Source organism: Eptatretus burgeri, chromosome 1 (assembly GCF_056783735.1).
Source record: "Eptatretus burgeri isolate ZD-2024b chromosome 1, Ebu_testis_v1, whole genome shotgun sequence".
Taxonomy (NCBI): Eukaryota; Metazoa; Chordata; class Myxini; order Myxiniformes; family Myxinidae; genus Eptatretus; species Eptatretus burgeri.
The window spans coordinates 105,846,855-105,874,506 of record NC_140961.1 but is presented as its reverse complement, the minus strand read 5'-3'; the positions used below and the strand labels follow the sequence as shown (position 1 = coordinate 105,874,506).

Sequence of the window (27,652 nt, the reverse complement as noted above, 5' to 3'; positions counted from 1 at the left end):
CCCCTTTCAGTAGAATTTTTAAGGGCGTTCCCGAAGAGGTTTGCTTTTTTAATTTTACATTTTACAGAACGAGTATTGTGAAAAAACATTGTCAGATCTGAAATCACGATGAAAAACTCCTATAGGACATATATATATATTTATATATATATATATATATATATATATATATATATATATATATATATATATATATATATATACTTTTGGGTGTCATGGGACCTTTAAGCCACTTGGTGGGAGCTCCACAAACTGCTTGGCAATGTAACACACCCCAATGTCCTTGAAGCAGTCTACACTTCCCGTGTTCCCCACAGACTAACGGATCCGACCTGTGTCAACTTACTAAGCCTCTAAGTAAGGTGCTCAAATGAGTCTTTACGCGTGAATGATTTATCCAATTGCCTGTCCGATTTTTCTCGCTATAAAGTTTTGGGGACTGCACATGGATTGTTTATAACATATAATGGGCCCTCATATCATTTCTCCCAGCCATGGCCCGAAGTGTGACATGTGACATTGCCCCTGACACCTTTACTGGCCAATTGTGACCTTTATTTGATGCATAACCCCATTCGTAATGCACACTCACCTCTAAGCTGTCTGGCCTGGGTTTGAATCTCAACTCAGTTATAAACTGTCATCCCAGTGTTTCATAGGCAAGGTGGGCCATCCTCGGATGGACATTAAACTGGATGTCCTGTCTGCCAGCATTTATTGGTGTCCTTCACGAAGAGCACCATAGGTGAGCTGTCAGCAGCATCCTAAACAAATTACAAATTCCTACCTTAACCTCAGCTGAACGTCAGGCTTGGCCAACCGCTTTGTGAAAGACTTGGGCCAAGCTTCCCCCAACCAACCCTACAATAATGTGGATATAATTGTGGCTGTTGAAGAAGAATAAGAGGAATATCAATAAACCACCATCCGCATGCTCATGCAAATACGCATGACCACACTACCTGCCCCACCCTAGTCGTTCGGGGATCGGCTGTTTCTAGTTATATTAAATGATTATATGTATACTGGAATTAGGTTTTTACTTTATTTCGTCAAAAGATCTCCACTTGAGATGTTTGATTCATATTGCCTTGCTGCTTGTATGGTTTCAGCTTTGACTACCTTTTTATCCGGGTGTGTGTATGTGCCATTTGAAAAGCATTTGTTTGCAAGACATGAAGAAAATCTGATATTCAGTGGGTGTTTCACCAGAAAATTTGATAAACTGGGGCATAAAAATCTGCGTTTTTTAAGAATTAAATTGCTTTTGATGGACCCATAAGAACATGGCATGAAACAGCATCCATGCTGAGTTGCTGTCACATGGTGGCTTAGGATGTCATGTTGCTAGCTAAATTTATTGACAGGGTCTCTGATCCAATTGCTGGTTAAACAGGTATTTTGCACAGGGGGATTTTCTGTGATTTTCAGAAAAAAAAATAACAGATAACAGAATCATAGATGCCAATTGTGGCAAAAAAGAAAACAAAGCATTTTGAAAACTCACAGCATATGATCAACAACACATGTTGTTCGTCTTTCGGCTGCTCCCGTTAGGGGTCGCCACAGCGGATCATCCGTTATGATCCACATACTGATTTGGCATAGGTTTTATGCCGGATGCCCTTCCTGACACAACCCTGGTCACCTCTTACGACACAGGAATAAGGATTGGGTTTCGCCATGGCTCCAGGCTGCCCGACACCCTCTCATAGCGTAGCCAAGCACAGAGCTCCCGTCCTCAAGCAATCCTCCAACCCAAGCCTCCGAGTAGCCGGATTAAAGGCGCACACCACTATGCCCGGTATATGATCAACAACACATCTGAAGCCATATTCACTCTTGTGAGGACAAATACATTTCATTCCACTTAAGTCTCCATTTACTCACCTGTACCTTGGCCATTGTTGAGTTTTGCTTCAGGAACCCGACTGAGTGATGTACCATACTCTGTGTTGCAGATCATTTGTTCCACCTTAGCAGTTTCTTGGCAAGGGTCACACTTGATGGTTTGTCATCCATCTCCCAGCAGTAGTTAGGGCAGGAATTTGGAATTTGGCCAAGGTGCTGGTGATAGCTCTCCTACTCTTCAATGACACTGCAGGATCTTTAACATCCACCGACTCATGCGGCAGATGGGACGCCAGTTTAACATCCATTTGATGACAGTTTTTAGCTGGATCTGGATTTGAACCCAGGCTAGACAGCTTAAAGGCAAGTGTGCATACCTCTAAACTCTTCTATCAGCCCTTTAAGAACCTGTTGACATGGAAATTGTGTGATATTTATAATGATTGGACGAAAAATTGACATTGCTGGATGAACCATGTATCGTGGTCGTTACAACAAGAGAGTTCAAAGAACACGATACCCCACTCGGTGTTCAGGTATATACTTCAATTTCAATAAATGACGATTTTAAACATCGTTTAAAAAAATCCAGAAGTTTAGTGCAGCCTTCTAGTTCTCCCTGATACTGCACCCTCTCACATTCCACGCCCTCTCATGCTATATATTGATATATAGTATGGTTCTTAGAAGGTGATTTGTGTTCTGCAGTTTTCAAGTATATATAATTCAATTTCAATTTAAAGGTTTAAGGAGGTTTAATGATGTATAAATAAATTAATTCCAGGTTTTACCACCGTTTTACCAAGTGTCTATTACATCACTCTATCGAACAAGTTGCAGCAGCACTTTGTGCCTATTGTTTGTGTCCATTATAACGTCCTTAAAACAGTAAGTTTCCTTTTTGGAATGATTTTCAATTTTGTTTAACTGCCAGGCAGGCACAGAGTAAAATAAAAAAAAGTAAAACAGAGGCACAAAGTAAAATAAAAACTCCTCTCTGTGCATGTATGATCGGGTCAAATACTGAGCCAAAGTACCGATAAACTACCGGTTTGTTTTCCAATAATTTTTAAGATTTGTGTTCAAAATATAACATTAAATTGAAATCAAGCTGTTCCTCAATCATAAACTGATGTTTCCAGACAGGAGGACAGAGAGACTGAAGTGAACAAATTCCTTAACCCCGCTTTTTTGTGCGCACGGGATAATAACACAAGAAGAGGCAATTTGGCTGATCAAAGCCCACTCAATGGTTGCCAACATATAATTGTTTGTCCATGCTCTCTCCTTTTTTTAAATCCTGAGCATCAAGCTAGGACAGCACATAACATTTTAAATGTCTTTGGTAAGAATCAACCAGGATCAGGTTTGAACCACTGACCTTCCAGACTCAGAGCAGACATTCTAACCATTACACCTGGTAACTCAGGTAATTTGGGATTGGGTTCTGATTCGGTTTGGGGTTCCCATTATACCATTTAATTAGGGGAAATGTATTGTTCATTATTGTCGACAATGGAAAGTGATACCGCAGCATTAACAGATTCGGTAACCTTCAGGTAAATGTTCCCAGTACCAGCTAAATGTACACTGCTATTGGTTTAAGTATTTAGCTTGAAGTTGAACGTGTCGATGTTATATTACAGATTGATAAAACGAGTACATTATTTGGTTGTATTTCACTCCCTGCAGCCCGCTTGCCTGTGACTCTGTCAGTGGAAATGTTGCAAGATCCCGGAATCGTGGCTGCACTGAAACAGAGCCTTGATGACATGGCTGGCTCACCAGCAGAGCTCCTGAACAGGTGATTATTTTATTTTAAGGTCAAATGAGCAGGTAGCTCCATCAAAAGCACACAACCAACAATGCATTCTTTATTAAGGGCAAGTGATTTGCTGGCTGATAGGAACAAACCGGTGATCATTTCGTGTCTCGAGGAGGCAGAGCGTGAACGATGATCCAGTCATGCAACTGCACATGAGATGCTTACCATCGGAGACATTCATTCCATTCGTGCCGATCTGCCATCATAGATATGGCAAGGCAAGATCGATTCTGTTTCTCCAGGGCTTCTTTAACGAATTGGGATCAAGTATTCCTGTCATTTCAAGAGTGAATCGTTGTTTTTTGTGCCTTATCCACAAGGTGAATGGCTGTTCTGCTGAGCTCTGATTATCAAGAGCATTGGGTTGATTTATATTCATATTTTTAAATTATCTTCCTATTCAAAACAATTCAGAAATTACATCACATATAGTACTGTTGTGTTAAGTGGACAGTTTCTAAATGTATGTAAAAGAGTAAACCATCTGTACAGAGTTGGGACCAATGTCACAGTTTGGAATAGAAACTAAAACCCACACAGTTTGATGGAATGAAAAGCATCAAATCATTTTTGTACTTTTTGTTTTTGTTTTTTTCCTTAAGTGACATAAATCTCATGGGGGAGCTTGTACATTTAATTTATCAGACGAAGGACATTCGGACATCATGACACTCTTTATTCTTTTTTCACATGAACATGACCAGATGGACAAATCAGCACTGCATTCAGGATTTGAATCTCTGATCAGAGTGTCCTCAGCTGAGGACTCAGATAGGAATGGTACACAAGGCAACACAACCCAATTATAAGCATTGTTTCCTTTGTTTATCAGGTGTCCACCCAACCCCGATCTAACTGTGCTCTATTATCGGATATCTCGCTACTCCCTTTCCTCATTAATCTCATTTATCCCCATCCTCACATTTACCTCCTTTCTCTTTCACACTACTTTTCTCCCTTAAAGGTCGACAGAATCAGAATTTTTTTTTTTGATGTGATTATATAGATTTTAAAGTGATAAACAGAGCTGAACGTGGCTTTTAATTCTAATAATTTTTTTGTGGTGTTGCAGTTCAAAAAGCAAACCCTTCGGGTACCACCTATAACAATTGCAGATAAACTGCCATGATATAATCGAGGGAAATATTGTCAGCATGCATTAAATAATGGCCAAGTAACTCGCTTCAGAGTCATCAGAAAGTAAATTTGATGAGGAATTTTCTGATCAAGAATCGCCAGATTATGACAAGAGTCAAAATCATGATGCAGAAGGGCCTGTGAGATCGTACATGCATGAACCTGAGGTCGAGATGGCATCGTGGGAGTGGTGGGGCTGTTCGAGCGTAAAAGGGAAGTAAATAACATGAAAATATTCCTTTCAAGATATTTATTCAAGAAACGAACAACGGTTCAGTGTTGAGTGAAGCCATATCTATTCAGTAAACCAAACATGATTTTCTGATTTTGTGGACCTTTAATTTATTCGACTTGCTTATCTATTCTTGCAAACTATTTTTTTTGTTCATTTTCTCAATGTCCCACTCCTCTGATAATCCCAAAGTCCTTACGCACTTGTGTTTTGTAAGATAAAAATTCATTGAACATCACAAATGTTTTTCATGAAATAGATTTTTTAGAGGGTTCATTTGCTTAAAAATATTTTCGATTGCCGTTGCTTGATTAAACATGAAAAACAAGTTTAAAAAAAGGACATAAAATGTCATTAGTAATTTTGCTGTACAGAGTTAAAGGGCTAGCCCATATTTATGTACAACTTAAATGGCCAGCAGTCTACCATTTGGCCACCTTTGATCAGATCACAAAATAAAGTGAGGTGCACGTGTATGACATCATGGTGCTTGTGCCAAGTTTGAACAAAATCGGACCGTGCATGTTTGAGAAATGTTTGGGAACGCATTTAAGTAACAAAATGGCCACCAGTCGGCCATCGAGAAAAACAATGACATGCATATGTAAGCCGTCATTCATTATCTGGATGCCAACTTTGAACAACATTGGTAAATGCACGTCCAAGAAATGGTTGAGGACGTGTTCAACATCGGTTTTTTTCATAACTAAAATGGCCGCCAGTCGGCCATCTTGGATTGCTTTCAAAAACAAAATGACAAGCTTATGTAAGTCATCATTCCTTATCTGTGCGCCAAGTTTGAACAAGATCGGAAAATGTATGTTCAAGATATGGTTGAGGATGTGTTCAACACCGGGGTTTTTTTAATAACTAAAATGGTCTACCAATCGGCCATCTTTGAGCACATCATGAGATAAAAAATTGATGTGCATATTATATAAACAATTATTTGTTGTACTTTTTGTGAAGTGTGAATAAAATCAGTCCATACATGTCCGAGATATGGTTGCGGATGCATGCACGCACGGATACGAAAATAGAGCCCAAATCCTTCAGCCCCCGTTTAGGACTAAGTCCAACGGGGGCTAATAATAAAGAACCCAACTCAAATCCTTTTTGAAAATGATCATAATGCTAAACACAATGAGCTTCTTCTTGTTTCTTCGTCACATCCTTCGTCGTTGTTGTTGTTATTAATATTATCCCTACAACGGACGCTCATGTGGTGAGGTTCCAGAGCCTCAACTCGGGTTTGGATTTCATAGAACTAGTCATGGCAGGAATTTGTAATTTTGTCATGGTGCTGGCAATAACTCATCTCGTCTTCGTGAAGGACACCATAGGATCTTTCACATCCACCAGCTCAGGCGAGCAGATGAGCGACAGACTGGTTAAGATCCATGCGAGGGATGGCGTACTCTGTGATTCAAAGCACCAGAGTGACAGTTTTTATTCATGTCAGGAATCAAACCCAGACATGGAATCAAAGCCCAAATGCAGGTATGTCACCTCTGCACTATCCTGTCGGACATGATTCAAAATAATTAAAATAGAGAGTATTCGAACCACACTCTGTTGTCATGGTAGAATCTGGAAGGTTGGTGATTCGACCACTACATTCTACCATTACGTTCAAACATTGGCTGTGTCATACCAAATACTTTAAAGGTCCTCTGACATTAAAATTGTGTAAAAACCATTTTTGGCATGATTATATTGAAGTGTAAAGAATGCACCAAGAACTGGATATGGTTTTTTTCCAGGGCATGTTCAAAAGTAATGCCTCCTATTCTTTTTCTCCAAAACAGGTAAAGATATTTGAATGGAGTTGGCAAAACAGGTTGGCAATGCTCGCCTCTCAGCTGTTTAGCCTCGGTTTGACTCTCGACACAGCTTTCAACTGTCATTCCGGTGTTTCACAGGCAGGGTGATTCATCACTGTGTGTGCCGTCCCTTGGATGGACATTAAACTTGGCGTCACGTGTGCCGGCATTAGTTGGTGGACGTTAAAGATCCCACGGTGTCCTTCACGAAGAGTAGGCGAGCCATCTCCTCGCCTACAAAGACAGATACTAACATCAATCCGGATGGACATCAGTGGTGATTATGGTGAGAAATAAATATACACCATGGTACATAGAATAAAGATTGATGTTCGTATGAGTCTTTGTTTCATTTGGATATCTTTATACCTGTTTTGGAGAAAAATAATGGGAGGCATTACTTTTCAACATCCTCTCCTAATTCCAATGATTTTTTTAAGGTGTTAAAGTAAAAAAAATAAAATTCAATCTGGTTGGCAGCACCCCCCTAACATCCTGGAAAAAAACCCCTACTCTAGGCCATTGTGTAATCTGTGTGATGTCATCTTCAGAACAATTGTTACCCTCACAAAAGAAGAGGGTATTTCATTTTGTTCCATTTATGTATCTGTCTGTTTGTCTGTTTGTCCGTACAGAATGTGTTAACGTCGGCCACAAACGCCACCTAGTGGTAGCCAGTAGCACTCGTTCTCTTTTTTTTTTCAACCGAGTCCCTCTCGAAGATATGTACAATTAGAATGAGTACATATATAAAGTAGATGCAATTAGAATGTGAGTATGTCTATTAAATACATACTATAAAAACCATACGAAACAAGTCTCGGCGAGGGTATACAATCTTTGATTGCTTGTTCTAGTTAACCTCCGCCATCTTCGAAGATGGATGGAGGTTACTGTTTTCACCCCTTTCTGTTTGTTTTTTTGCTTGTTTGTTTGTGAAGAGTATTACGGAAAAAGTCCTCGACAGATTTCGACGAAACTTGATGGGGGGGGGGGGTTAGGTATCGTCCAAGGATCATGCCATTAAATTTTGGATTTGGTCCCCCCCCCCCCAAAAAAAAAAATTGTTAGAGAAATTTATTTTTTTTGCATTTTTACATGTTTTAAGTGATTTCCAATCCCCCCCCCAATTTTTTTTACCCCTCCCCCCAAAAAAAGAATTTTTTTTTTGCATATTTACATGTTTTAAGTGATTTGTACCCCCCCCCAAGAAAGCTGTTAAAGAAAAATATTTTTTTTTGCATTTCTACATATTTTAAGTGATTTCCAACCCCCCCCAAAAAAAATTGTTAAAGAAAAAAAAATTTTTGCAACTTTTTTTTCAACAAAATTTCGATTTTTTTTTTTTTTTGCATATTTACATGTTTTAATGTTTTAAGTGATTTCCACCCCCCCAAAAAAAAAAATGTTGGAGAAAAGAACTATAACTGTCAGCACTGTTGACATCATATTTAATGAATAAGATATAAAGTTCACTTGAGTGACCCAGCAGTATTGGCGGCGGAGGTTTTGCCCTCTCCCGAGTGCTCCCTCTCGAGTTTCAGTACTGCAATGGATAGACACGCTGTTGTGCATTGTCAATGCACAGCTTCAGAGAACTGTGCCAAGAAATGGCGGCACAACTCCTTCCAGAATCGTCGACGTCAGGAAGTGAATCTGAGAAGGTGTTTTCTGAGGTAGAATGTTATCATGACAATTATGCTGTAGTGGTGACGTGAAGCCAATTAAGCCATACACGTATTAACCCAAAAAATAATAGAAGGCATTACTTTTCAATATACCCTCCTAATTTCAATGATTTTTTTCATGTGTTAAATTAAAAACTGAAAGTGGAGAAACCATCAACAATGAAACACTGGGTGATGATGACAAAATTGGGGAAACCCTGAAGAGATACTCGGCAAAAACAACTGGCAATTGGTGTTTATTTAGAAATCATTCATCCAAGCTAGAATGGCCATCCAGTCGATGAGTATTTTGATGTAACAGTTTTCTGTCAATCTTTTAGTTATGAAAATTCGAACAAGCTCATTTTAAAGAAAAGGCCGAGGGTATACATTTATCATTTAGCATCACATGGCCAGCGGAGCAGCATGGTGTAGTGCATTATATGAGCCCGAGCAAGTCCTGTGCACGATGGAGTTCCTCAGGGTTATAGAAACTCTTGCTGGTACAAGTGTGGCAGGGTGTGTGGCAGCACCTTGATGTAGTTCATTATGAAATCAAGAACATTTATTGTATGTTTATTTTCGGATTTATCTCTCTGATTATAAGGCTTATGACATTCACTACGTGTCATACAATTTAACCCATGTTATGACCCAGGCAGCCAGGCCAGGCCTAGCCCACCCCTGAACATAAGTGCCCATCCATCGCAGCCCAACAAGATGGCGATGGACAATGCCTAAAACAAATGCTACGTCAACATTAAAATCAAATACTCACCCTCGTTTTCTTGCATTTGTTGGAAGCTGTTCTCTCCTTTATCTTCTTTTTGTCTAAGTCAGACTGAGTTTAAATTTTTGTAGGGATGACATTGGCTTTTAAATGCTTCAGTTTGTTCATGCCAAACCGGGAATGCAACCCAAACACGTCATCTTCAAGATGAGCGCTGAAAATGACGCTCAAAACTGTTGGCCCATGCCACTTTGCTCTTGCAAGTTTTACTTTTGCTGTCCAAATTGCCCTTAGAGATAGATCTTTTGGGAATGTGTGCAAACTGACAACATCTTTTGTTGTTTTGTTACAATCAACAATGATGCATCTCACTGGCATTCTCTGATTTTAGTGCAGAACTTGGGAGTTTTCATTTATTCTTTCTATAATCGAAGACGAAATCGCTTTTGAAGAGCATGCACGGGCACTATGCAGTTCCACCGCGGTACAGACCGGATGGAAGAGCATTCTTGAGATGACGCAAAAGGGTCACTTGATGTTCTCCATCCATTGAGTGATTTTGATGGTAGGGAAATAGGTGCACAAAACGCATCTTAAATACACTAGAATTTGTTTGAAAGTTTTTATTTAAGAAAACATCAATTAATACATGTCTAGAGAAACCAAGTTTATTAATTAAACCAATCATAAAGCTCTATTTCAGCAGACCTTTAAAAATGGGATGTGCTGCTTCATTGCTTGATGTTCAGCATTTCAATAGAAAGACCACAGATAAATTATCACGATTGGCAATCCTAGCACAGTATTTGATTGGCTTCATGACTTCCTCTTGTATCAAAGTTCCTTGGAATTATTATTATTATTATTATTATTGTTACTTTGCAGAGTACCCACCCAATTGGCAATTTTGTTCCAAGCATGCAACACGTTCTTCTGACACATACCTTTATTTGGGTGATGTATAGGCAATTGACAGCTCTGTATAGGCAAAAAAAATAACCCGGGTTACGTGCATGAAGCAAAAACATACCGTCTGCTTATAATTTAAAACAGCTCACAGCAATGGAAAACGTGGGGACAGGAATACTGTACTGTAAATGGTGGAGACTTGTAATACCCTCCCCCACCTGGAGGCGGTACTACACGTCCTCAGCCCCAAGTCTTCAAACCCCATGTCCAGCACATGTCCCCAAACCCCCTTTTCCAGATCTATGTTCCCTCTGTGATTCCTCACCACCCAAGTTCTGTCCTTTACTCCCCCTTTCTTCTTTAAGTCCTCAACTCCCTCATGCAAACCCCAAGTCCACAAGTTGCCTTCCAGCTCCAAGTTCTCCAGCCCCCCCCGTCAAAACCAAAGCCTCAACCCCCTTTCCAATTGTCTCTTTTATCCCCCCACACACACACACACACACACACACGCACAAACTCCTCCAACTTTCTGTCCTCCACTCTTCCTTTCTTATTCAAGTCCTCAACCCCATGTCCACCGCAACTCCCCCTTTCTTCCTCAAGTCCTCACAACCACCTCCTCCTCCCGAACCCCACATCCCCATAATAGTCACTAACTGCTAAGGCTGCTAAGGTTTCTCGGTGAAGTAAATGGATGAAAAGGTAATTGTATATTGGACGGAATTGACTGAACAGTTTGTGGTTATATTATTTTTTGTTTACAGTGGATGTGCGAAACAGTGACTTTGAGCTTATACACACACTGCCCATGTGCGCCACCTAAAATGCACATAACTCGAAATTGCGTGAATATCGATATTTGTAGGCATCTGCATGCACTGTCCGGGCCCAAGAGTTTTTCAATGAGGTATCATTCAGCATTATATGTGCTGTAGTTACGACATTTACCCCGTTCAGACACAATCATGCAACTTACCTCTATAGAGGTAATATAGATATGGAATATAGATGTAGAATATAGATATGATATAGATATGGATATAGATATAGACATGAAGATTTATGTTATAGAAATCCATATCGAGAGTCATGTGTGATGTTGTGATGATCTATGTAATTACACAGGAATTCATATCAACACTCGTAAGTGATGACAATTATATATGCAATCGCAAAAAAAAATCCATATGTACCCTTGTATTTGTGGATGCAATTTTTTTTTCATTGTACATTGATTTGTTGTATTGTATGATTGTATTGTACAATGATTTGTACAATAATACAGCAATCCATATTGACATTCATCTATGATGATGCATTGGTGTATGACCAGCATTCATAGGAAACCTTCGGGCATAGCCGTGCGTAACATTTGGACATCTGGAGTTTGATGCTGCACACAGAGTTTTCCAAAATGTGCACTGGCAATTCACTAGATCCGGAAATGACGTCATGTTATTTGTGAACACATGTCAATGCACATGTTAAATGCAGTTTATTTATAAATTTGAGAAATCTGAAGTGTGAATTGGAGATGCCTCTCCGGTGGTTGCCTGTAATGGTGTCACTGCAAGACCTTTGGGTAAACAACATTATGGATTGAGATTCCATTGTGGCCATCAATCTGTCCTTGTGAGCCATTACTGACTACCTTAATATTGACGTCTTCAAATTGTTTCGCACGCGACGATGCAACATAATGATAATTGACCATGTCTGAAGATGTGAATGATGGGTTGGAGTTGTTTTATTAAAGACCTCAAATATTTTTTATACTTTGTAGTATCAACACATTACCTCCATGGCTATTTTTGTTTTTTTCCTCCCGCATAGGTTGAAATCAAAATGTACCTTTCTTTCATAATGGATGACGTGTTGTTCAGTTTTTAAATGTCCACACTGTAAACTCAGAAGTCCTCTCTATTGTACCAAAATTACATTTAAAAAACCATCGCTGAAATCATGTACAGAAACCCTCCCTTTCTTTGGGTGATGTATAGGCAACAGACCGCTGCCTCGATCACTCCCATAAATGTCTGTCTTTTCAAAAAAAAAAAAATTTCAGGTTACAATTGTGGTTGGAGTCAGGCCTGTAAGCCAAGCTCTGTCCTGGGTGGACAGAGCTTCAGACTGTTGGAAAAAAAACTGTATCTATTGCCTGGAATGTTCTTTGACGGCAGAAGTCACTAACTGTTAAGACTGCTGAGGTTTCTCGGTGACATAAGTCGATGAAAAGGTAATTATATGTTGGACATGATTGACCGAGAAGTTTGTGGTGATATTATTATTTTTGTAACTTCCAGTAGGTGTGCGAACCAGCGATTCTGAGCCTATACACCGCCAGTGTGCGCAACACAAATGCACAAAACTCAAAATTGCATAAATATAGAGATATTTGTAGATATACCGCATGCACTGTCCGGACCCAAGAGCTTTTCAACGAGGTATCATTCAGCATTCTACATGCTTTACGTACAACGTTTACCCCATTCAGACACAATCGTGTAACTTGCATTTGATATGGAATCAATGTAGAGGTTTTATACGTGTCCTGCTACTTAACAGCTCACCCCATCATTGAGATTACTTTGAGGCTTTCTTTGGCTATTGAATGACCCCATAAGCATGGCCATGAAAATATTTACCATGACAGGAGTGCAGGGTGGACAACCAGCTTCATGTTCTTCAAAATGAATGTTTAACGAAGATAACATATCAAATTATTCTGCTTCAAAATATCAAGTGAGTAGAAGTGATATTTTCTTTCCTCAAGGAGAAGTAACTGAAATGAAGGATTTAGAATCAATGATATTTACACAATTTAATTTTTTTTTTTTTAAAGCCTGGTGTTGGCTTCACGGTTAAGATGGCTGGCTTAAGATCCTGTCAGCTGTTCAAATAAGACCAGGTCAGGTCGACTCAGCCTGTTATCCTTCCGAGGTGGGCGAAATGAGTACCAGTGTGCTGGTAACAGGGGCACGGAATCAGCGGCATGGCTGTGCCCCCAGAAAACGATGCAACCAGCAGCCACAGGCTGCTCACGAAATGATGATGATGATGATGATGATGATGATGTTGATGATGATGACACAATTGGTGAGTTTGAGTACAATGATATGATGAGCACAGAAATAAATATCCTAAATACGGTCGCCAATCCTTTTGCTCTCTCAAGCCATGTTGTTCATGGACCCCAGGTCACCCTTATTACACTTTAGCTGCTCCTAATCCTGTAAGCAGTGTCACACTCAGTGCAGTCAATGGAGCTGGCCTCTGACTCATGTATAAAACATCTGCAGAAAATGTACACATTCCCAATTGGCAGATTGCTGAAGAAGCTATTTTGTATACAAAGTGCTGTGACTGGCAAAATAAATTGACTTTTTCATCTGCGTTTAAATGCATTAAAACATGCTTTCTGGCTCGTGCTATTGGGAATGAAATTGCATTTTGGTCGCAAACTCCTTGGCTAACCTGAAACACACCGTTTAATTTATTTGTTTTTTGCACCTTATTGTTACACTTTCCGGGTACGATGGTTTTTCATCGGCATGACCTGCAAATGTACTAATGCCGCATCTTTAGTGACCCCAGGTATTCCCACCTTCTTATTTGGTCAGCTGGGGAATGTTTGTCTAAATCTCTCATGAGGCTGGGCCAGGTCTGATGTGTAACGAAAGGTGGCAGGAGTTTGGACTTTGGCCAGAGTACTCACCGACTCTCTTTGAATGACACCGTTGATCTTTGACGCACACTATACATCAACGGGTACTGACAGATGTGTCCTCCCACTTAACATCCTTCTGGGGAATGGCGCACACGCATTGATGCCTCCTTCGCTCTGCACGTGAAATGTCAGGCTGACAGTTTATATCTTGGCCGAGATCCAAACACAGGTGAGACATTTCAAAGGTGAGCACGCATACCTAAAAGGTATCCTCACAGTTCCTCGTGCAAATTATTATTTTTTTTTTTCTTTTCCACAAGCAAAAGCCAAATTTTGCATTTGATGCAATATCAGTATGGACCCTGGATCTCTCAGGCCCGTTACAATTTGATAAATTTGATCAAGATTAGAATCGATGCCATTATGGTTATGGCATCTGTTCTGAGTCTGGACGGTTGGTGGTTTTTATGTAATAGCCCCACCTCCCCCCTCAATCGCACATGGTGATGAGGGGGAAGAAGGGAGATTTCTCCTTGATTGCCTTGCAGACTATGGAGAGAAAAGCAACGTCACAAGATGGCCTCTCCACTTATCGAGAAATCCTCTAATAGTTGCGTTCCAAGGTCATTGACTGTGATTTCTCTGAAGTTAAGTCCTTTGTTGTCTGCTTGCTTGTGTGAGCGTGATTTGTGTGAAATGTCTTCCACGACCCTTAGACCTTGTAAGAAAAGAAATCGGACTCATTACATATCTCTGACCTTGGTTCAGCTGTCTCTGCAGTCCGCACCAAGGTGCAAGGGAGTGGTAGATAAACTCTTAATCTTGACCAACGTCCTTAAATGTGATAATTTTTGTTTTGTGATTAAAACTGTAACTCTTTAGTCATCTTTTGCAGAATAAGTGTTGAAATTTGGAATTTCAATGAATGCTACTGCAGAATAAATCTCTGTTCCTTTGTGGGTTTTAGGTCCAGGTGGGAACTGTTGAGAATCATTGATAGTTTAGCAGATGTCAACTATCCATTATGAATATTATTGCTCTCTCCAGTTGTACTTGACTCAATTTGCCGATCATTGGTCAACTTAACTTATTGCAGTATAACAACGATTTCCATTCCGCATGGAATTCAAAATGATCATGAAACTTACTTCCACTTTTGAGCAATCTTATTGCGTGTGTGTGTGTGTGTGTGTGTGTGTGTGTGTGTGTGTGTGTGTGTGTGTGTGTGTGTGTGTGTGTGTGTGTGTGTGTGTGTGTGTGTGCGCGTGTGCGTACGTACGTGTGTGTGCTTTGTATTGGATTGGTTGCAAAGTGTAATTCAAATCACACAAAATGTTTATTGTAAAAATCAAAACAACATAAATGCATTATTCAATTTACTGCCTGATAAACTTATATAGCGATAATGTGCATTTTCTGCTCGAATGTGTTTCAGCATGGGTTCAAGAGGTATGGAATTTTCTTGTCTCATTAACTGCAGTGTCGCAGTGCCAAGCATTGTAATGGAGAGATGCTTCGAGTGAATCGGTCTCACGGTGGTCGGAAGAGGGCAAGCAATACTACATACGCAGCATCCCCACCCTCTTATTCCTAGTCCCCCCCCCCTCCTCTTCCTCCAACCTCCCCCCTTGAGATGTGAGTGGCGATGGTAATTGGCTCTGACTTCAATCTCGCCATCGTGCATGCCAAGCCAGGAACCATTAGAGGATTGTTAGCTGGACAGTGCAAGCCAACCAGAAAGGGATGGATGGATGGTTCCATTTCATTTCTCCTCTCCCACCTTATATAACAGGTCGTACGAGTCGTACACGGATACTTACATATGAATGTATAACCAGGTTCGGTCGGAACCAATCTCAGTCTTCTCTGCTCTGTGAAACCATCTTCTAAAGCTGAAGATACCTGGTCCAGAATTTTGTTTCACCTTTTTTGTTTGTTTGTGTTTTTTAGATCCTCGTGGAGGATCTCTAAGTCTTACTCACGTTGTTGTTCTTCATCTTCTTCTTGTGGACTTTTTTGTTTCACAGCCTACAGTTTTCATCGAAACTTCCTGAAACTTGGCGTATATATGTAAAAATACCCTGCGCAGACAGTAACCATCTCCGATTTTGAAAATTCCTCCTAGAAAAAAAGTTATGACATCAAAATATCTCCGCTAATGGAAATCGCCTAAAAAATTATCTCCGAAACTAGGCAAGCTTTTTTGAATTCTGTTTACGGGAATCGAACAGGGCATGAGCAGAGATGAATTACCGCACATATGATACATCACTATGACATCATATCAATTTTTATGACGTCATTCCTATGTTTGACATTTTTTGTTTCACAACCCAGAGTTTTCATCGGATCTTCATGAAACTTGCCATGTATATGCAGAAAGCCCACACGCAGGCAGTAACCATTTCAGATTTTGGAAATGCATCCTAGAAAAAAAGTTGACGTCATAATATCGCCGCTAATGGAAATCGCCTATACCATTATCTCCGAAACTAGGCAAGCTGTTTGAATTTTGTTTGCGGGAATCAAGCCGTGCATGAGCACAGATATTTATTTATCGCAAACCTGATACATCACAATGACGTCATATTCGTTTTTATGACGTCATCATTAAGAGGACGAGGATCTTAGCTCATTTGAGCTTGTTTTGTTAATGTTAACTTATTCATGGATGCATTTGCACGTCTCATTCATTCCCTTCACCTGTACTTTTGTGCTGTGCTTGTCCTTGCCCATGCCATGTGCTTTTGTCGGCCTCATTCAGATCTGTTGCTGTTTTTTCTCCCCCTTCCTATTTTCCTTTTCGTTCATTGCCATGCTTGTTGCTTTCTGCCACACTGTCGGCGTTTTGCCTTGTTCTCCTCTGCCATCAAGTTTGTCCACGAGCCTCAATTTCATACAAAAATACGTTTTAACGATACGTTCATACATGGCTTGATCCATTTGTGTTGCAGTTGCTTTACTGGAATTCGAGAATGCAGGCAATATCAAAAAGAAAATTATTTTCTGTCCTTTCCTGCGATGCGACAATGCAGGCTGAGAGCCTCAGGCACTGACTGACCCACAAAGTTAGTCTGCATGCTGAGCAAATTACAAACTTTGCGTCCCTGCTGTCCTGATCTCACCATGCTTTGATTTTCCTTTTATTCATTTTCACTGTGCCCACTCAGCTGTGGGACTGTTTCCAATGACGTCGGAATTCTAACTTACTCAGATTGAGATACTAGGTTGATGTTTTGTCAGCATAATGGGCATTACGTGAAGGTTTGCGCTTTTATTTAACTATGATGACATACTCACACCATTGTTATATAGTTGCACCAATGTTACCATGTTACGATATGCTAGCTTAGTGGAAGAATGCTATTTGGTTGTTGCTTTGTACATGAGATAATCAAGGCGGTTTGGTTTCAAAAGGCTTTGTCCATTGGCATTGATGAAAAATGTGGCGACCTGACAGTCACAATAGCAGTTTTATTTTATTTTACCAATTCGCTAATTTGATCAACTGTACAAAGATATTATGCCAGAAACATTTATTTCCTAATTATGCTATAAAATAAAAAAAATCATGCCATATGTACATGTTTGCATACAACCACTCAAACAATCACACCAAAATACTGCTTGCAATATCGTATCTGTCTGTCTGTCTGTCTGTCTGACTGTGATACATTTGGTCGTTATTTGTCCAATCACAACCAAACTTGCCAGGGGGATGAAGAGTCAGATGACGGAGGTTTAGCAACCTCTTCCCCCCTCGCCCCCACCTCATCCTCCACAAGGAAGTTTTCCACCTTGGACGAACTCCATGTTGAGGTGTGTAAATAGCTTATCGCGGCGTTTCATAGAGCACACCCACAGGAAGTAAACATTATTATTACCACAAACTACAGCATTCAGTCAGTTCTGTCCAACATATGATTAACTTTTCAAACAGTTGCTGCTGCTGCTTAGCACTAAACTGAAAGGAATTTGGAGTAAACCTGCCATCCTTGAGGCATTATTTGCTGTCACGTCTCCACAGATAAATGGATCTGAGCCGTCTCGACTTGCTAGGCCTTTAACTAGGCCGCTAGCCTGGCTGCAATGATATTTAGCGAATAATGGTCCTTTTTCTAGCCATCAGATTGTATGTGCACTGTATATGGATTGTTTATAACATATATTGGGGCCTCCTATCTGATTTCTCCCAGCCATGGCTTCAAGCGTGACATGAGATATTGCACCCGACACCTCTCTGGCACAATTATGACCTTCACTCATTGCGTAACCCCATTCCTAACATTTGCCATCATTGCTTAATACCTGAGGGAAATTTAGAGAAAATTGGACATGCTTACATTTGGGCGGTGTAGCTCAGACTCGCGCTGGTCCACACACCTTCCGTAAGTAAAAACGATTTTAACCATAAATATTATAACCAGTAGCCTACTTCCGGTGATATTCATGATCAGATTCCTCCAAGCATCCCTATCCAGCAATGCTTTCCCAAGCTCTGGTAGAGACAGCTTTGATGCAGCCTTTACCCCATCAATCAGGCACATCCAAGTTCTGCCTCTTCCTCTCCTTCTTTCAACCATACCCAGGATAGTTGACTTCTCCAGACTTGATTTCTGCCCGCATGATGTGTCCAAACTGTGACAGTTTCTGTTTTATCCTCAGCGCTTCGAATGTGATTGGTGGTCTAATTTGTTCAAGTACTGATCTGTTTGTTCTTCTTGCAGTCAATGGGATTTTAACATTCGTCCCTAAAACCACATTTCAAAACTGTCAATCTTATTTATTTATTTATTTATTCATTCTTCACTGTCCATGACTCACATCAATCACACATTGCAACTGGGAATATCAGAGTATTCACCAGTCACCTCTTGGTTTGTTTTGTTTTGTTACATCTTTCTCTTTCTCGATGTTTGTCAATCCTGACATTGCTGTTCTCCCCAAAACTAACCATGTAATGTTAATTTTTCCTCCACATTCTCCACACTATATACTGTCACAGGAAGGGTGATTCATCAACGTGTGTGGCATCCCTTGGATGAACGTTAAACTGGGCATCCCATCTGCTGGCATTAATTTGTGGATATTAAAGATCTCCATGGTCTTCTTCATGAAGAGTATGAAAGCTATTCCAAATGCCTGCCCTACCTTAGTCGAACATCAGGCCTGGCCAGCCAGTTCGTGAAAGACTTGGGTCAAGCTTCCCCTGGCCAGCCCCTCAAGAGCGTGGGAATAATTGTTGTCGTTATTAAAGAAGAAGAAGAATATTAACACACTGTCATCTGCAATGTGTGCACATACACATGACCCCATCACACTGCCCATGACAGTTAGGCCTATGCACACATATCACATGCAAAACACACACACACACACACACACGCACCTGTAATAATTGTCACCATGGTGTAGATTGTCTAAGTAATTGATTTACATAGAATGGATAGTTTGGAGGGTGGAATCAAGGACAGGGATGAACGAATTGACAAAATTGGTTTATTGACTTTGTCAATTCTTTCCACCCTGCCCTTGGTTTCACCTGTGAGATTTCACGTGCCTCTTTCACCTTCCTCAACGTTAATGTTCCAGTCAAAGAAAACAAACTTGCCACCACCGTCCTTTTCAAACTTTTAAATGCACACAGCTCCCTACTTTTCCGATATTCATCCTTCCCTCCTCCATTCTCAAAAGTTCAATTCCACATTCCCAATTTCTCATGCTCCACCATTTGTGCGGCAACAATTCCGACTTCAAATCCAAAATCAATGGGATGTGCAAGTTATTTACCGAGCGTGCCATTCCCACCTTCATTGTGCTTGGTGCATTCAGGGAGAGCTCCAGCCACACCGACAAACAAACAAATGGCGTTCAACCTTCTGAGAAAGAAATCCAAAGATGGGATCCCATCACATTGACTTGCCATCCCATTAACGTTTGAGTCAACATCATCATCCAGAAGAACTTCAAGTTGTTGGACAACGATCCTGAAACTGCCTCGATTTTCACAATCCTACCTCGCCTTCCTTCAAACAGGACAGAAAATTGTGAAACCCTCTGGTTAAAGGACCAACACCCTCTGACTTCTTACCAGGCATTTGTAAGTGTTCTTGAGTTGCTGAAACACCTCTCTTTTCATCAAAACAACCAATTTGATCTCAGGACCGAAACGCAGTGTATGATACACAGACATCTTCAACTGCACCTCTAAAATGTCATTTACAGAATTACATGCATGACTCTCCAGAAGAAGATTTAGATTAGGGAGACCGGTCAAAGATTAGGTGATCACTTTCATGTGCACTCGTTTGATGTATGAATCAATATCATATTAGCCATTCAAGTCAGTCGCACATTGTAATCTTGGGATGCCTTTGTTCAGTCACATGTAACAATGGTGAACTCATTTATCTCTCTCTCTCTTTCTCTTTCTCTCTCTCTCTCTCTCTCTCTCTCTCTCTCTCTCTCTCTCTCTCTCTCTCTCTCTCTCTCTCTCTCTCTCTCTCTCTCTCTCTCTCTCTCTCTCTCTCTCTCTCTCTCTCTCTCTCTCTCTCTCTCTCTCTCTCTCTCTCTCTCTATATATATATATATATATATATATATATATATATATATATATATATATATATGTATATATATCCACAATATTCTTTCTTTCCTTTTTATCCCCATATCATTGTTTTTTTCTCTTTTTTTTAATTTTACCTTTTGTCTCTCTTTTTTCAGCTCTTGCTCATTTCCCTATTATTGTTCCTTTCCCAGCCCACTTGACTTTTGACTTCTCGACCCTTCCTTTCATTTGCTATCAGAACAAGTCATTACCATCCCACGTTCATCTTGATTCCTGACGTATCTCTCATCGTGTGTGTCTGACTCACTCACCTTATTCATGGACTTTTTTTTTCTTCCCTCAAATTTCGTAAAGAAATTGTTAAAGCAATGTCTTTTTTTTTAAGTTATGCATCAAAAAGCCATCTTTAAAAAGGCAGCTCCACCCCAAACTCCTCCGTCAGTCATCGGTATCATGGATCATGTCCAAGCCAAGGCTGTTCGACTGAGTAATGATGTTCGTTTGTCTAGCCATCGCAAACCTTCCACCCACCATCGAGCAGTGCTTCAATGTGCCTCTTCTACCGTTTTAATCACGATCAGTGCTCTGTCGAAATTCCCGTTTCTGTCCCTCCTCCTCTTCACTCTGTAACACCTGTGTAACTATTACTCTACACCCTTTGTGTTACCATTGTACCAATCGTCTTGCTTCTCCTTAATCCCCATCAATGCCTCTCTTTGTAGCAGCCTCCCCACCAGTGTTCCCCAACTTCTATCAACGTGCGACAATTCAAATGAAAATCAAAAAACTAATTACATTTTCATTTTCTATTTACATATTCATCCATTTATACCTGTATTCGCGCACATTTTGAACAATATTTCTGTTACTTTTTTTCTTCTCCCCCTCACTTCAAGTAAGTCCTCCATCAATGTCAATGTCTGCTGGAGTATGCTGGCAGGGTGACACCTTTCACCAAACCCTATCGCGATCTGTGACTTCTTCTATTGGTGGAAAAAGGCTTTTATTTCAATTTTAAAAGCCTGAACTAATCCAGTTTTTTATTCTTTTTATTTTGGAACTGACACAAATTCTAACGAGCACAAGCTTGATTTGCTTTGTTTTCATGAACCTTTTGTTCCTTTTTAGATCCTCGTGGAGGATCTCTAAGTCTTACTCATGTTGTTGTTCTTCATCTTCTTCTTTTGGACGATTTTGTTTCACCGCCTACAGTTTTCATCGAAACTTCCTGAAACTTGGTATATATATATATATATATATATATATATATATATATATATATATATATATATATATATATATATATATATATGAAAAATATATTCATATAAATATATATATATATGTAAAAATACCCTGCGCAGACAGTAACCATCTCCGATTTTGAAAATTCCTCCGAGAAAAAAAATTATGACGTCAAAATATCTCCGCTAATGGAAATCGTCCAAAAAATTATCTCCGAAACTTGGCAAGCTTTTTGAATTCTGTTTGCGGGAATCGAACAGGGCATTAGTAGAGATGAATTACCGCTCATGTGATGCAGGACTATGACGTCATATCAATTTTTATGACGTCATTCCTATTTTTTGACATTTTTTGTGTCACAACCCAGAGTTTTCATCGGATCTTCGTGAAACTTGCCATGCATATGCAGTAAGCCCACGTGCAGGCAGTAACCATCTCTAATTTTGGAAATTCTTCCTAGAAAAAAGCTGACGTCATAATATCACGGCTAATGGAAATCGCCTATACCATAATCTCCGAAACTAGGCAAGCTGTTTGAATTTTGTTTGCGGGAATCAAGCCGGGTATTAGCACAGATAATTTATCGCAAACCTGATACATCACAATGACGTCATATTCGTTTTTATGAAGTCATCATTAAGAGGACGAGGATCTTAGCTCATTTGAGCTTGTTTTCCTTGTACTCGCACATTTTGTTGTTTCACTGAGATTCATTGAGTTGCCATACTTCAACAATGCAGTTTTCTTTTTGGTATTTTCTGTGAATCCTATATCCTCGTTCCAATTTAATTTGAGTAAAACTGCACTGATGTGCAACAAAAAAGTGGGCAATGGTAACACAAAATAGGAGTCGCTGTTCTCAACTGAAACATATTTCATTTCAAACATAAAACTTTCAAATTTCACAATTCAACAAGGAAAATAAATTGTTTAACAACACACGTCGACATAATATTTGAACAATTTGATTGTATCGGTGCTGTTCCACTCCTGCGCACAACCGCAGTGCAGTAATCTTCATCCTGATGAAGCAGCACTTACATGGAAAGAAGGAAGTAAGGAAGGAATATTTTTTGTGAAACGTCTGGAAAAAATTATTTCATGTATTTCATTAGATTCACACAGGGCTGGCAGGATAACCAAGATGTATGCATTCTCGCCTCTGAGCTCTCGAGCTTGGGTTTGAATCCTGATGCAGCTATAAACTGCCACTGTGATGTTTTGCAATATGTGTGCCCTCCATTGGAAAGACATTAAGCCGGTGGACCATTGTGCCAGCACTGATCATTGGTGAATGCTGAAGATCCCCATACTGTCTTTCGCAAAGGGTAGGAAAACTTACAAATTGTACAAATGGACAAATTACAAATTCTTGCCAACTCACCTTCAGTCGAAAATCGTGTCAGACCAACAACTTGGTGAAAGACTTGGGCCAAAAACGTTACCCAGCTGACTCCAAAGTAATCTGCGAATAATTGGATATGTAGTAGTAGTTGAAGTAGTAGTTTGTTGTTGTTGCAGAAGAAGATTCATGTACATATTGTGACTGGTATACATAATGGCTTTGCACGTCAATGTGTATTTGAGCCAACACTGTACAGTTATGAAAAGGGCTGGCTTGATGGACTGATGGTACGCATACTTTCCACTAAGCTATCTATCCTGGGTTTGAATCTCAGCCCAGCTATAAACTGTCATCTTTGTGTTTTACAGGCAGGGTGGTTCATCAGTGTGTGTGTGTGTGTGTGTGTGTGTGTGTGTGTGTGTGTGTGTGTGTGTGTGTGTGTGTGTGTGTGTGTGTGTGTGTGTGCCATCCCTCAAATTAGTTGGTGAAGACATGAAGATCCCATGGTGTCCTTCGTGAAAAGCAGGCGAAAAAAAATGTATCTGAATTACTGTCTTAGTGAATGAGTTTTGTGAAACAGTGCAATCAAATTGAAATCCCTGGTTGTCAAAAAACAACATAAGGCCTTGATGGAACGAGGACAAAAGATCAATGAAATTCACTAAACTAATTACATTTTCATTTTCTATTTACCTGAAGGTAATTTAAACAAGACGCAGCAAGCCATAACCATTGGTCCTCACGGCTCTGTGTTCAGGTAGCAGTTTGGTTTGGTGAAGTTTTTCTACACATTTTTCCTCTTATAGCATTGTCAGGTCAGAGAAGATTGTAAATTATGAATTATTTCTTATTAACAGATTTGATATATAGAATGAGAAGCTGATATAAATATTGTCACATCAGAGGGTCAGCTCACGCTGTGTTCTCATCCGGAGTTCTAAGACCTTTGAGAATAGCCGAAACGATGTTAGCAGTTACTGCGTTCTTAATTTGCCCTGCTTACCAAACTCCAAGAATGGTTGAAATGAAACCGAACCTGGCGGTTGCTCACATGCGAGTGGAGGCAGAAGGAGGGAAGACATTTCCTTACAATTAAAATGTTTTTCAAAAAATAATATGGGGATAAGGATGGACAAGAAGCTATGAATAAATAAACGGACCAAACCAAGCTGTTGACAGACACAAAGAGGGATGAAAGTAACATGCAATCCTATGTCCAATTAAAGTAAATAACCCACGATGGTGCCAAAATAGTGGACTCAAACAACAAACGGAGCAGGCGAGGACCCTTAGGCAGGCACGAGTTTGTGGTATTCATGTGACCAAAGTCAGGTAATGACCTGACCCTGAATTGTCTGGCTGGTTTGCCCCAGATTCTGAAGGAGTGCACCCCCCCTCCCCCCTTCCAACAAGGTGCTGCATTGGGGGAAAAAAATACTTCGGGGTTGTGCACGTGTACATTGAAATGTTGTAAATAATTATGTTTGTGTGTCTTTTGTGCGTTGTTATATTACTCTTTCATGGCCAAAACCACTGCCAGGAAGAGCTCACACAGCCAAGCAGTGCAGGGAACCTCAACCTCCATGAAAGACTAACCAACAAACACACAAACAAACATACAAACACACAAACACTTGAAAATATTTACAAGATAATAATTCATTATTATATAAAAAAGGAGTTTCGATTCTTCGAAAGTACTTGCCCCTTGTGATTATGGTGCTTGATGTGAACTTTTAAACATTTGTTTGAAACTGTGGTAGGTCGTTGTTTTTTCATGTCGGTAAGTGTATGGTACATCACTAAGATTGGAGACCATCAACAGCAGTATAAACTATTTCCTTAATGGATACTGCGTTGGCATGGTGACACATCCAGGACTGTACTGCTTGCCAATGAAACTGCCTTGGCAGCCCTTCGTGCCATTATTGCACAAAAGGAATAATATTATTATTATTATTATTATTATTATTATTATTATTACTTTTTTATTTTTTTAATGTCAAGGAGGAGGGTTGCATCGCCCCTCCCCCCCAACAAGGAAATTATTTTGCAAATACTATATCATGAAGAAGATTTAGGAATAGGTGTTAGCATGTCATAAAAGAATTATTAAGTGTCAGGCAGTGATGAATAAGAATAAGGTATATAACACTTTTGGATGGATTTTAAAGAGTATATATATATATATATATATATATATATATATATATATATATATATATATATATATATATATATATATATATATATATATATACACTCCTCAAAGGGCGGAGGAGCTCCTTGTGAGCCAATGGCCATCCATATCTAGTGCCCAACTGTGTCTGCGGACGTCCTCCTGCAGTTGGGTCACTTCTTTTTAGGAGGTTGGTGGCAGGATTTGCACTCCGGCCACCGTAAAACGCTTCATTCCGCAAAACGCAAAAACGCAAAAAAATCTGAAAACCCACTCCGTGGGAGTACCTCGTGCGCAGCTTCCCTTCGCAGGGCAGCTCACCGGATGATGGGATTGGGGCAAAGCCTTCGGGACCCCCAATCTTTGATGATAGGAGGGAAACCACGGGGTACCATCGCTGGGTCAGATTGCGGGAGAGTGTGTCGGAGTGGTGCTGAGGTGTCGTCCACCAGACGGCGGTCTCCTTGGGTTAACCTGAGGCGGTCCCTTTGGGTGGGTGCCTGGAATGTCCTATCCCTAAGAGAGGATGATCATCTATCTCTGTTATCATCTGAGCTCAAGCGTTTGGACATCGGGATTGCAGCTCTCTCTGAGGTTCGGAGACCGTATTGCGGCGAGATAATGGTGGGTGGTTACACCTACTATTGGTCTGGTCGCTCTGATGGTGACCATACCCAAGGAGTTGCTGTAGCTGTGTCCAATAAGCTGACCCCAATGTTAATTGAGGTAACACCGGTCAACGAGCGTATTATGAGATTAAGGATTCGTCACTCCTTAGGTGTCATTTCCCTGGTCTCTGTTTATGCTCCGACTGAGGCGAGTGATCTCACCGTGAAGGATGCATTCTACGCCACACTCGAGTCTATGGTTGATCAGTGCCCCAGACAAGATACACTTCTAGTCTTGGGGGATTTCAATGCATCGACTGGAACTGATAGGGATGGTCATGAGGTGTGTGTTGGTCCCCATGGGTCAGGAACTATGAACCAGAATAGCACTGAGTTCCTTGACTTTGCAAGAAGTCATGGACTTAGGGTGGCTGGTTCATGGTTTCAGCGCCTGCTAGCTCATCGCTGGACTTGGTATTCCAACGCTGGCGATGTGGCAAAGGAGATTGACTATGTCCTCATTGACGGTCGTTGGAGGATGATCCAGAACTGCAGGGTCTACCGGAGTGCTCAGTTCCTCAATACTGACCACAGGCTTGTTGTAGCAACTCTAAAGCTGCACCTTAAATCCTGGAGAATGGTACCATCCCAGCCTAGGCTGGATGTTGCCAAGCTCAGGGATTACAGAGTAGCTGAGGAGTTTGCGAACAGGCTGAGTGGACACTTGGGGGGTCTGGGTGCTTTGGGGGGTCCTGAAGAGTTGTGGAGCGCCTTCAAGACCACCGTCCTTGATGTTGCCGGTGGATGCCTTGGAGTTCATCACAGGGCAAAGAAGAATTTTGTCTCTCAAGGGACACTGGATACCATTGACCAGAGTCGCAGGGCCAGGCTGAATGACAGAGCTGAGCTGTTCAGGGAGCTGAGGCGTAAAACTGTACATGCACTGAGGGTGGACAAGGAGGCCTATGTGCGAGGAATCTGTGAGGGGTAGAGCATCACCTGTGGACAGGTGATTCTCGTCCCGCTTACAGGGGAATTCGCGCATTACGTTCATCCAAGCCCATCCCTCGGAGCACTGCAGTTCGAGCAGAGAGTGGTAGGCTCTTGACAGAGGAGTCTGAAGTGAAGGCCCGCTGGGCCGGTTACTTTGAGCGGTTGTACCAGGCTGATCCCCCAGCTGTCGAGTTGGACGTCAGGGGTGTTACAATCCCTGTTGCTGACCCTCGAATCAACTGTGGTGCACCATCGCTTGTGGAAACACGGGCTGCGGTGAACCAGTTGAAACGGGGCAAAGATCCAGGGATCTGTGGCATCCATGCTGAACTTCTCAAGGCTGGTGGAAATGCTGCACTCGTGTCGTTGCATGCAGTTTTGTGCTCTGCCTGGAACACAGGCATCATCCCAACTGACTGGAAGAGGGGCCTTGTTGTCTTTCTCTGGAAAGGGAAGGGTGATCGCCAAGACTGCAACAACTACCAAGGGGTGACGCTGCTCTCAGTGCTGGGCCGTATCCTTGCACTTCGTGTCCTCACCGAACACAGACGAGAGTTTCGGCAGGGGCTGCTTGCAGCCTATGTTGATCTCTGTAAAGTGTTCGATTCAGTGAATCGGGGTGTCCTCTGGAGGATTCTTTGTCTTCGTGGGGTGCCACCGAAACTGATCGATGTGATGTCTGAACTCTACTCTGGTACTGAGAGTGCTGCGAAGTGTGGTGGTACCATCTCTGACTTATTTCCAGTTGTTACTGGAGTTCGTCAGGGATGTGTACTTGCCCCCACACTTTTCAGCACTTGTATGTACTGGATTTTAGAGAGGATGTCGGAGAGATCAAGTTACGGTGCATCATTTGGCAATGTCAAGATC

General features: G+C 40.9%; 1 protein-coding gene across 5 annotated transcripts in view; it reads left to right on the top strand.

The window, feature by feature from the left end:
• LOC147035127 (nucleosome assembly protein 1-like 1) overlaps positions 1–27,652 on the top strand; it is a 154,841-nt gene that overhangs the window by 39,844 nt on the left and 87,345 nt on the right. For all 5 annotated transcript variants that reach the window (XM_085893866.1, XM_085893847.1, XM_085893842.1 and 2 more), the window contains exon 4: positions 3,544–3,655. In XM_085893866.1, the coding sequence (XP_085749992.1) occupies positions 3,544–3,655 (112 nt within the window). The remainder of the gene's footprint in view (positions 1–3,543; positions 3,656–27,652) is intronic.